The sequence below is a fragment of the Eutrema salsugineum genome, unplaced genomic scaffold, assembly GCF_000478725.1.
Source record: "Eutrema salsugineum unplaced genomic scaffold, Eutsalg1_0 scaffold_10, whole genome shotgun sequence".
Taxonomy (NCBI): Eukaryota; Viridiplantae; Streptophyta; class Magnoliopsida; order Brassicales; family Brassicaceae; genus Eutrema; species Eutrema salsugineum.
Window position 1 is genome coordinate 5,835,099 of NW_006256908.1, and position 12,995 is coordinate 5,848,093.

The 12,995-nt window shown below is 32.5% G+C and overlaps 2 protein-coding genes across 2 annotated transcripts; both read left to right on the forward strand.

Annotated features, from left to right (window-relative positions):
• The first annotated feature begins 5,951 nt into the window (after positions 1-5,951).
• LOC112081567 (callose synthase 2-like) lies at positions 5,952-7,304 on the forward strand. The gene is made up of 7 exons (XM_024148331.1): positions 5,952-6,088; positions 6,141-6,391; positions 6,473-6,546; positions 6,635-6,689; positions 6,797-6,973; positions 7,073-7,123; positions 7,207-7,304. Exons 1-7 carry the CDS (start codon positions 5,952-5,954, stop codon positions 7,302-7,304), a joined length of 843 nt encoding a protein of 280 aa, XP_024004099.1.
• A 3,245-nt stretch (positions 7,305-10,549) lies between these two features.
• LOC18026886 (probable myosin-binding protein 4) lies at positions 10,550-12,886 on the forward strand. The gene is made up of 2 exons (XM_006410107.1): positions 10,550-11,597; positions 11,694-12,886. The coding sequence occupies exons 1-2, from the start codon at positions 10,550-10,552 to the stop codon at positions 12,884-12,886; spliced, it is 2,241 nt and encodes a 746-aa protein (XP_006410170.1).
• The last annotated feature ends 109 nt before the right edge of the window (positions 12,887-12,995 follow it).

Consider the following 12,995-nt stretch of genomic DNA (forward strand, 5'->3'; position numbering starts at 1 on the left):
ATTTAAACTTTTAAGTTCTTATATTATTATTGTTATTGGCTTTTTGTTGTTGTTAAAACTCCTTATATAATCAGTTATGCTGTATCATCGTATAATAATTCATATAAAATCACATATAAATTAGTTTCACTTTCTTCCTATTTGCTCAACCTTCATCTTTTTCAAGAGCATTATTACTATTTTTTCACTCTAACACATTAATATGCTTCTAAATAAAATGGTCACAAAGTTTTTTATAGAGGAAATACGATTTAATTTTAAGTGTAACCCGTTTTCAATGTTATTCCAATTAAACATGTACGCATTGATTTGGAGAACATAATTAATATATTACGTAATCATATACATATATGAAAATTTTATCTGAATAGTAGCTAAAATAACTCACTTAATTTGTTATTTACTCACATCTTTGAAGCAATACATATATTATTCGGAAAATATTGTAACAGGCGATGAGAACGATGGTAAAGTTGATTTTCCCTACTTATTTTTTTTCTTGATCAAAGCTACACTCTTGTAAATTTAAAAAAAAAAAAAACATAGAAAACAAATTAAAGACGAGTACAATGAAAGAAGAAAGACAATATGTAAACTAATTTTCTCATATATATATATATAAATAATGTTAGTTATTTCAATATTCTTTGCAATAATTCCTAAGTATGAGAATTAAATCTTCATCACTTTGATATATGATCTCATCTAGAAATCATTGAAAAATTACCAGTTTCATTCAACTGTTGTTCTTTGTTGTGAATCAAGCACAAAAAACAATAAACTTAAGAGAAAAATTACAAATTGAGGCAAACACCCATTTAGAGTTTTCTTATTATTTGTGTGAATGAATAATTACAAACCATAAGCTTTGTATTTATAACCCAAAAATCCGACTCCCAAATCCACTAAAAAATGAAAACCTAAATCTAGCCTAATAAGGAAACCATAGGCTTCGCCCGCCCCCCTCCCCTTAGGCATCTGCATAAAGAGTGTAAAACGAGGCTAAGATGATAAGTACCGATCTAGTAAAAGCGAGAACGATTATGTTTCTAACGAAAAAACTAAACTTTACCTTCTGTCGAGTGGAATCGTTTCCCTGAGCTGTTTTTATTTCTTGTTGGCTCAAATTGCATGTCCTCTAACAGGATTTCTTTCCTTTGGTTTCAGTCTCCGTATGTTTCAGCAGTGTTGCAGTTATGACTGGGGATGGAGTCAGAGCCGTGCTTAATGAGCAAAAAATAACGCATTTGCTTTAGGCTCCTTTAATATTAAACAAGTTTTAAGGCCCCTAATTTTTGTATTTTTATTTAGTATATTGGTTGGTGTCCAAAAAAAAGAAAATTAGTATATTGGTTAATATATATTTTTATGTTATTTTTTGTGGTTGAAAATTTATTATAAATTAATAAAAAACATTAGCACTTTATAATATCTTATAAAATAATATTTAAATCTGATTTACAACTTATATTTTTTTAGAAATAATTAGAGTAAAATGGAAATTTTTTCTTGTCATTTGCCTTAGGCCCCTAATACTCTAAGCACGGCACTGGATAGAGTTACAAGTGAAACAGATTCTTCTGCTGGAAAACATTGAAATTAAAGATCAAAATTCATGATGCAGGTATTAAACTTAGCGAGCTTAAAACTTGTTACACATATCCTCTTATGTTAATATATAAGTAATTAGTAAGATATATCTAGTTAAGATCCCCCAGTTTTCTTCATAGTCATTCACTCATTCTAATCATCTGGCGATAAAGTATTAAAGATACATGCATGCAAGCCTGAGGCTAGCTGATGTTCAGTATAGTGAGATTTCACCGATGTTACTTGCCTGATTCCAACTTTCTTCACTATAGATAATATAATCAAATTAAGCATGCATATATCTGGTGAGGCTAATTACCTTCCCGATCAGAATGTGAGATGGATTAGCTCTTCAGGTGGTTTCTTCGATTCTTCGTGTGGCACACAAGTTACATTACATCTCACCCATCCTCGGATTGCTCACTTATAGTGAGTTGGAAACAAACATCATGGTGATCGACTGATCGTGATAACACATATACGTGCATGGATGCTTCAATCAAGTGTGTGTGGTGCGCTTGAGGATAAGGATTTTTTTTAAATACTTCTCCGGCCTTACCCTAGAGACGGCGTCCAAGCTTCCACAAGTGCCCAGGGTCAGAGCTGACCGGTTTGTGCTTATTAATAGAAGTATTGTTCATTACATTCTTATATTTGTCTTTAGGGCTCAACTTCTCACAAGTGCATGCCCAGCTGCTCTTTCTCTCTACAAAGTCTTGGAGCTTCTTCGAAAGATGTGCAACTGCCTCCTCAGGTGAACCTAATTATAGTAGATAAAATCTTTCTGGAGTACATTAATGTTATAGATCATAATTATCAAAACACATATATATGCTTACTTGTTTCTGTTTTTTTTTTTTTCGTGGCTCTAGATTTTGGAAGCCCACAATGAAGTGAAACGACTTGTCCAAGTCTTTAAGCCATACAACATTTATCCCAAGTCCCAGCGATTCCTTATAGTGAGAGATGTCCTGAGGCTATTCCAGAGATATAAGCCCTGTTCGTTTGCTCATTTGTCATTTGCATCTAGATGATTCATCTGGATGAGTCATTTGAATGATGTACATAACAAATGAACAAACGAACATTTAAATGAAAACTTGACAAATGAACAATAAATCTTTATTTGTTTGGTCATTTTAATCTGAATATATTTATCTTTATTTTTATGTTTTAATAGCAAAATTATTAAAATATTTTAACGAGATTTTACGTTTCTGACGGAAAAACAAGATTTTATGTTTTTGACGGGAAAACGAAATTTTACGTTTGTAACGAGCAAACGAAAATTTAATTCTTTAACGGGAAAACAAGATTTTACGTTTATAACGGGAAAACAAAATTTTACATCTTTAACAGAAAACAAGATTTTACGCTTGTAACGGAAAAACAAATTTTACTTCTTTAACGGGAAAACGAGATTTTACGTTTTTGACGGGAAAACGAGATTTTACGTTTTTGACGGGAAAACGAGATTTTACGTTTTTGACCGGAAAACGAGATTTTACGTTTTTGACGGGAAAACGAGATTTTACGTTTTTAACGAGAAAACGAGATTTTACGTTTTTAACGGAAAAACAAGATTATACGTTTTTAACGGAAAAACAAGATTATATGTTTTTAACGGGAAAACGAGATTTTACGTTTTTGACGGAAAAACGAGATTTTACGTTTTTGACGAGAAAACGGGATTTTACGTTTTTGACGGAAAAACAAGATTTTACGTTTTTGACCGGAAAACGAAATTTTACGTTTTTGGCGTGAAAACGAGATTTTATGTTTTTGACAGGAAAATGAGATTTTACGGAAAAACGATACGTTTTTTATAGAAAAATAAGATTTTACGAGAAAATAAAATTTTATGTTTTGATGAAAAAATAAAATTTTATTTTTTTGACGGAAAAACAAGATTTTATGTTTTTGATGGAAAAACGAAATTTTACGGTTTTTAACGAGAAAACAAAATTTTTTGGACTAAGTCATATTCATCCAAATGCTTCAAATTCTATCAGTTGGATGAATTTCAAATTTCTTCATAAATTTATAAGTTATCTAGATGATCCATCTAGATGATCCATCTGGATGAGTCGATTTATATAATTAAACGAATATCATTTGACTGCTTCATCTGGATGATCCATCCAGATGAACAAACCAACAGGCCATACTCTTTTTTTTTTTTTTTTTTTTCTCTTGTGGTTTTCTGTTTAATATAATTTGACTAATGAACAATTATATATACATATGCATAATGTTAATTTTGCAGATAAGGGCTATTGAAAACGCACTTCGTGGGGTCTTCACTAGAGATGTTAATGCATGTGGGTAAAAAAAACTCAGACCTTGCGAGTGAAGCTTGTCCACCAAAAACCCAAGGCCATAAGAAAACAGAAAATATGATTATTGGAAATATATTGCTCGTGGGCAAGCCTGGTGTGTGCTCGCGATGATCACCCCATGAATATCGTATATGAACATCAATTACTATCTTATAGTTGAATCTTTTTTTGTCTTTTTCTTTTTGGCATCTCCAGCTTCAACCTAAGCTATAAATTTTTAACGCATTCTTATTAGGTTTTTTTTTTTTAACTCCTTAAAATCGATTATGTGGAAACATCATAATTCGTACACAATCACATAAAAATCGTGTTTTATTATTTGAAGGAAAGTTAAATTTTGATAAAACAAAGAATAGAGTAAAACGAAAGAAAAAACTATATAAGATGAATGAAATCCACACAAAAACAACCAGTAGTCTTGCACGGTGATAGCTTAAGCTTTAAGGGATGCAAGCAATGATTTCTTATTATTATTACTGTTTTTTTTTTCTATTGTAGATTTGAGATCTCACACTTAAGTGAAATGACTAGCCCAAATCTATAAGCCTTATAACATAATTCTATTCATTGATGATCACTATATAAGCAGAGTTTTAATGAGGTTAATATACTCTTTTTTCTGGTGGGATTCTCTATTTAATTACCATTTGAGAAAACAATTTTTGTTTCTTGCAAATTCAAGTTGTTGCAACCTCACTTAGTATAACACTACGGGCTTACAATGGCTAAGAAGACATAAGAAATAGTGATGATGAATACATTCTAAACGAGCTTCAAGCTATGTTTGGTTTTCATATAATATAAGCTACCGATTTTTCTGTTCTTAATAGTTGATTAGAAAATTAGTTTTGCATTTGCTGATCAATTTTAATTTGAAACGCTAGCAGGATATTAATGTTTCAAACCAAAGAGAATAGTTGAAATTGTTACAACGTCGAAAGTTTTCAAGTTTCAGTGTACATATTTCTATTGAACATAATGGTGCATATAATACAATTATATCTACACTTTCTTGCTATGTTGAATAATATTGCTTTCTTGCTATATTGAATAATATTGCTTTCTTTCTCTGTGTATTTTTAGACAGAAACTTTGTCAGCCTTTACAATCATATTCATAACAACTCTATGCAAACAACCTTTGTGCTACACATCCAATTCTTTATATACAGATAAATCTTCCAAACTCACTTGTAACCATTGGACTATGATCATCATTAGTAACTTGGTCTGTTTCCTAAGAGACTGAGATCTGACTCATAACATTTGTATTAGCCTACAAATAAAAAGCGTCTTTAGAAACCTTTCCAAATTTAGGAAGACTTTTTCTGAAATGTTTTTTTTTTACTGGTGGACTCAGATATTTATTCAAAATTGTTTATAAGCAGGAAAATGATGATATCTGAGTCTCAATGAATTTGTACACCTGCAAATATAAAATGTTTTTAGGAACTTTTTTCTTCTGCCTACACTACAATTCATCACCTAGGTATTGAATGATCATTTTTTGGATAAAGTGATGGATAAATTGTTAGGATACTACAAAAGATATGGTGCAAGTATTTGGGTATCCCACACAACTTTCAGTATCAACAAGAGAAACATCAGTGACAAATGTTTTTTTTTGTGTGTGAAATAATCAAGACAATTCTTATTTCTTATTTTTCATGTTCCCACGATACATATCTGAGCTAAAGAATAATTAATACAATCTTATCAAATATGTGTAGAAAGCCTTTAACTTTATAAAAATTTTAAATGTCATATTTTATAATCTATTTTTTTGAATAGTTTAGGATACTATAATAATTGATAAAAAATTCTATTCAAATTTTGTGCACAATCAATCAATTTACTGCTTTTGAAAACAATCACAATATATGGTAATGATGCTTCTTCTATACACTATCATCACATTACGAGTCTCTTGATTTTGCTAACTAGTCTCTTGATTTTGCTAACTAGTCTCTACCCATATATCAGGTGTATGTAGCTTCATTGTTGATTGTTGATTGGTTTGTTAATGGTCTTGCTGATCATGATGATTGGCGTTGAGAAAGGACTCCATGAGGCGCTGTTTGATATTGTGTTGATGCAGCTTCAGTTTGCTCTCGTGTTCTTCACATTTCAACATGGCAAAAAAGCTCATTACTACGGCAGGTACTGGTCGTGGTTTTGTGGTCTTCCATGAGAAATTTGCTGAAAACTACAGATTCTACTCACGCAGTCATTTCATAAAGGCTTTTCAGTTGACAGTGCTCTTGCTCATCTACCACATGTTTGGATTTACACATTTGTTCATCACTTTCTCGATGTGGTTTATGGTGGGGTCATGGCTTTTTGCTCCTTTCTTGTTCAACCCTTCTGGTTTCGAGTGGCACAAAATTTTTGAAGACTGGAAAGACGGGACGAAGTGGGTATATGCACATGATTTTGAGGGAATGGGTGTTCGTATAGAGAAGAGTTAGGAGTCTTGGTGGGAGAAAGAACAAGAACATCTTCGACACACGGGGTGACTTGGTTCTATGCTTGAGATTGTTTTAGCATCACGTTTCTTCATTGTTCACTATGGGCTCGTCTATCAACTCACTGCCTTTGAAGACAATCACAGTATATGGGTAAGTATATGGGTAATGATGCTTCTTATTTACATTATCATTGTATTGTTAGTTTCTTGATCTAACCGGTTCTCTACCCATGTTTCAGGTGTATGTAGCTTCTTTACTGATTGTTGTGATGATTATGCTCATTGTGACGGCAGGTAACTTTTATGACTTAAGTTTATATATATATATATATATATATATATATATATATATACCAAGACTGATTGATGAACTCTGAGTTTATTTTCAATGTATATCATAGTTATTGGGCAAGGAAAATCCAGGCAGGACAAACTCACACTGTGGGTTCAGGACAGTCAAAGTTGCTGCTTTCCTCGCACTCTTGGGAAGCTTCATTGTCATCGCAGCCTTGGGAAGCTTCAAAGACATCTGCATCTGCCTTCTGGCATTCATCTGCATAGGATGGGGAGTAATACTTGTAAGTCATCTCGTTCTTTGTGAGGATTTTCTTGAGATATCTTTATTGTATATCTTGTTGTAACATCTAAATACCTTTGTGTATCTTTTTTTACTGCAGATTGCACAAGCTTGCAAGCCTTTAAGTCAACGTCTAGGGCTCTAGTCATTGGTGAAGAAATTGGCTTGGTGCTATGACGTCTTGATGGTTTTGCTATTGTTTTCACCTGATGGCGATGTTCTCATTTGTGTCAGAGATTCAGACGGGGGTCCTTTTCAACCAAGCTTTTAGCAGAGGTCTAAAGGTCTCACATATACTCAGTGGCAAGAGTTCTGCTTATAAGATGGATTGAAACCAACCACTACTAGTTTATTATATGTTGTTTTATGAAGTTGTAGTACTTGGTATGTTTTGGTTAAATTCGGTTTATGATTTAGACTTTGTGTTTAAGAACAATTGTGGTTTATTTTCGATCTAATGAATGTATTTAGTATTTAATTCTGTATCTCTCTCTGTATCCCAACACTGAGAGAATATGTTCAATCTAATATAACAAGTAGCTTTCTCTTAGCCTTTTGTCAATCTCGAAAATTGTTTTCAAATACCTCATGGATATATTTCTTCCTTTTCTTAACTTGCAAACAGAAATCAATTATTGGTATTTTCGTAATAATTTTCTAAATTATTGGTATTTACTATGTAGCATATGGACTCAAAAAAACAATTCTTGGATTCACCCCATGGGTGGTGAACCTCTTTATTCACCTTTTTTTTCTAACCAATCAAAACATGCCATCTAATTTAAAATAAAAATCAATATTATCTTAATCAAACAATTAAGATAAGTTGACATTTTTATCACAGAAAATTAAAAATTTAATATTATTCAAATTAAAATTCGAATTAATCATTAAAATAGTTCTTTTATTTACTCCCTCTTATTTTAACCATGAAAATAAACTAAATAATTAAATTAATTAAGATAATTTATCAAAATAACACATTTTAAATTTTCTTTTCTAATGGGAGAAAACTAAACCCTAAATTGATAGTGAACCCAAGCATTATATTAAATTTTTATTTATAATATTTTTGATAAACATATATTTTTAACAGAATAATTTTTAATTAAGGTACTTTATCAAAATAGTAAATTTTAAATTTTTTTTTCAATGGGGGAAAACTAAACACTAAATTAGAAATAGTGAACCCAATCATAATATTAAACCTTAAACATTAATCCTTAAATCCTAAATTCTAATTTGGTAACCCTAATAATAAAATATCTATATATATAAAGTAAAATGTTCTCTCTTCTTATGATGCCACATCATTTTCTCAAACTCTAAAATTTTGACACATCATCAATTTATTAATTAATTTATAATTTATTATAATTTGTGTTATTATACTTTAATTCTCTTGGTAACAACTAACTATCATCCATTAATTTAACAAGAATATGAAAAGACACTCTTTATATATTAATGTATTTATTCATTATTATTTTAAATGATTTACTTTATTTATATGATTCGATAGATATGAATAGTAAACCATAAAATTTTAAGATAGCCGGATTTGGATCTAGTTTTGCCAAATCCGAGAAACAAATCTTGGATCCAAAATTTTTAATATCTAAAAATATCTAAATTTATTTTAAAACCGTTATAAAACACTAGAATATAACAAAAGACATAAATTTAAAGAAAATTAGAACAATAGATTATAAAACTAAATGCATATTAACGGGTAAAGAATATTCGCACGAGTTTCAAAAAGCTCGAGTGACAATTATATTATTTTCTATTTTAATTATTTTTGTCATTTGTAATAACATATCATGTAATAATGTAAAAATTAAAATTTCTTTTTTGAAATGACTACTTAAATAATAATATAGAGATGTGAGAATGCATATTTTGTGAAACAAATTGTGGTATCACAAAATGTTAATATGTTCAACCTAATCTTTGAAACATAAAATGGGTGAAGTTCCCCTTAAAAAAATTACACAGAGCTCAGGTTAGAGAGGTGACATTGAGAATGGCTAGAAAAAATAAAAAACATGAAAAAGATAGAAATTTCAACCGGTCCAATATGTTGTGTTTGATTTAACATGTTGCATTTATGAGAGAGAGAACATGAGAGAGAAAAGGAGAGTAAGAGGGAGAGGGAGAGGGAGATGGAGAAGGAGAGGGAGAAGGAGATGGAGAGGGAGATGGAGAGGGAGATGAGTGTAGAGAAAAAGAAAGATTATGAATATATTTCAGAAATACGTTAGAGAATCAAGATATTTTCAAATAATTAATTGTCTATTACATATATTTTTTTCCTGAATACAACAATAAAAAATTGTAGATATTCGAAAATCATAAACCTATATAAATATAAAGATATCTACAAGCTAAATTTGATTTGAAATTTTAATTGATATGTTATTTGATTATTTTCTAAATGTTGTATATAAAATTATTAAATACTATAAATATATATAAAAATTGAAATACAAAATTTAATGAAAAAAATTAATATTGTAGAGTTTTTTTTTAAATATATTAATAAATACAATACAAAATTTCGCGCCAAGCGCGGTTCAGTCTCTAGTATATATATATTTTATTAGAATTCAGGGTTTAGAGATTAATGTTTAGGGTTTAGTTTTTATTTCTAATATTTTTTAAGTTTACAGATTAGAGTTTATAGAATATTTGCATATTATGGTGTAGGGTATACATATTAGAGTTTAGGATTTAGAGATTATGATTTAAAATTTTGAAAATAGAAAAATTATTATATAAAAAATATATGTTTATCAAAAATAAATTATAAATAAATTTTAATATTATGCTTGGGTTCACTATTTCCAATTTAGGGTTTAGTTTTCCCCTAGTAGAAAAGAAAATTTAAAATGTGTTATTTTGATAAATTATCTTAATTAATTTAATTATTTAGCATATTTTCATTGGTTAAAATAAGAGAGAGTAAATCAAATTTTTATTTGAATAATATTAAATTTTTAGTTTTCTGTGATAAAAATATTAACTTACCTTAATTGTTTGATTAACATAATATTGATTTTTATTTTAAATAGGTGGCATGTTTTGATTGGTTAGAAAAAAAAGGGTGAATAAAGAGGTTCATCCCTAACGGTGAACCCAAGAATTGTTCGACTCAAAATCAGAGAAAAAAAAGAACATCTCAGTTATATAAAAAAATTCTAAAAAGGTTTATAGGTAATTCAATAAAACCGGGTCGACCTTTTCATCATACCAAAAGAGAGTTGCACTAATTTAGGCAAACCCACAAAACAAATCGTTGAACAAGTTTGTTTGTTTTTACCGCGGAACAAGGAAGAGTCCTCGTTTTACCAGATTTCGCTCTATTCTCTCTTTGACCAATCTCCACATATCGCTAAGGTAAAAAAAATAATAAAGAAGAAAAGCTAAGTTTTTACGTTTTTGCTTACATGCTCAACATAATGCAAATCTCAGACCAAAGATTCTGAGTTTTGCCCCATTTTTTGCTCCTTATTTTGTGTTTTTGAGATGATGAGTTTCAATGTTCTTCAGGATTCACAATCACCAGTCTGAAAAAATGGATTCATCAACTGTGATATTTGACCAAAAGGTCATTAACGGGTTTGCGGCTGTGCTAACATACGCAGCCTGCGAATGGTTCCTCATATTCCTCATGTTCATCGATGCTCTTCTCTCCTACCTTCTCGTCTGGTTTGCACGTTACTGCAGATTGCAGATGCCATGTTTCCTCTGTTCCAAGCTTCTTCATCCTCTACACTGGAGATTCTTGCTCTGCAGAAACCACAGATCAGAGGTTTCTTCCTTCATGTCATGTCACAATCACGACAACAACCTCGCAGACTGTCGAGGAATGTGCGATGATTGCCTCTTGTCCTTCACCAAAATGACAGGACCGAATCCAGACATGAACAGATTGCTTCTTGGGAAACTAGGTTATGATCTGCTCTCTAAAAGCCATTTTGCTCACCCTAGATCCTGTTCTTGTTGCAATAAACCGTGGAGGACAAGGCACCATACACAGAGACTGATTCGGTTAGGCTCTCGAGGAAGAAACTCCTCCGGAAAACCTAATATTCCTGCTCCAAGGCATCATCTTACACGACGAGGAAGCTCTGGAAGTTTGAAGAAGATGAGAGATCGTAAGGCAACAAGTGGTGCTGAGTATGTCGACGTTGGTAGCCGCAGCGACGGTATGGCTCATGTGGGTTACACAGAGCTGAAGATTCACTCGGATTCTGAATCCGAGTTCTTGTTTTCTGATGATGATGCTTTCCTACAAATGACGGACTTCAATATTGAGCCATCTGAGAAACGTGTTCACAAGTCTCGTTCTCGGACATCGTTTGAAGACAAGAAGATGTCGTCGAATCATAAACAGCCTGCTTTGCGAGTCAACCACGATAAGAACATTCATAGAGAAGATTTAGAAAAAGCCAAATCTTTCAAGCCTGAGCGTCATCTTGTAGGCAAGACTCATCAAGAACGACCTGTTAAATCAGAGGAGCATGAGGCTGTACTCTATGAGCTTATAACTATGAGTGAAGCTCGTCCGTTCTCACTGGGATTACCTCAAGAGGATGATGCAGGAGTAGAAGCACAAAATGGTAATGGTTATATGGCTTTCTAGTGAAACACTTATGTCAAAATCTATGTGTTCATCATGTGATATTGTTCCTTAAATTTGACGGTGTTCCTTGCAGAAACTGAAGCTGAGGCAAGTGGAAACTCGTCTCCTTCTTGTGGGGATTTCTTGAGCCCTTCTGGAGAAAACGGTCCCTCTCGGGAAATCAAGTTTCAAGAGCAGGGTGATTCCGCAGACTTTGCTCAAAACATTTCCGGTTCAGCTGCGAAGATAGAAGAATCTGACGCAGATAATGAGCAAAAAGTCTCTGATCACACAGATGTTCCTGGTTCTGTTGCAGATGAATCTTCAAGTGATGAGGAAAATAGAGTTGAAGAAGATTTCAAGCCTTTGACGTCAAATGAGGATAATGAAAACAATGTTGCAGAGGAATACTTCAGCAATGAAGAAGAAGATGAGGTCAATGGACATTCCGAGCCTTTGATATCAAAAGATATATCTGGTTCATTTGCTGAAGAACAATCCAGTGAGGAAGAAGATGGAAGTAATGGCTATTCGGTTGCAAAATCCCATTCCAGTCATGAAGAAGAGGATGTGAATAATGGAGACTCTGAACCTTTGGCATCAAACAATGAGACTGGTTCTGCCACAGAAGAACACTCTGGTAAAGAAGAGCATGGAGATCATGGAGAGACTGAGCCTTTGGCGTCACCCAAAATCTCCAACGAAGAATCCTCATTAGAGCAGATCGATAAAGATTCCTCTAAGGTAACAGAGACTCATAACACTTCAAATGGATCACCGGAACTAAAGCACTCTGCTTCTGTGGAATCTTTTGTAAGCATTAACAGTGACATCGAAGGGGAAAGTCTTGTTGATATGTTAAAGCAGCAGCTAGATCATGACAGGAAATGCCTTAGAGATTTGACTAAAGAATTAGAGGAAGAAAGGAATGCCTCAGCTATTGCTACAAATCAAGCAATGGCGATGATCACACGGTTGCAGGAAGAGAAAGCAGCTCTCCATATGGAAGCTTTACAGTACCTGAGAATGATGGATGAGCAAGCTGAGCACGACGTTGATGCACTTGAGAGAGCAAACGATGTCTTGGCTGATAGGGAAAAGGAAATACAAGATCTTGAGATGGAGTTAGAATATTATAGAGTAAAGTATCCAGATGAGCCAAGAGAAGAAATTCTCGCTAGCATGGGAATTCTCGAGAATGTAGAAACCAGCGGCACCTCGGCAACTGATGAGACCAGTGAGAAAGTTCCAACAGACACCACACTTCCCGGTTCTCCGGAAATTTGAAAAGAGAACATGTTTCGGAAGCTACATTTTAACTTGCTGGAGGAAGAATACTCAAGAGTTCTGAAATTCCAAGGCCTGAGGCTAGTGATGGTCACAAGCATACAGATAC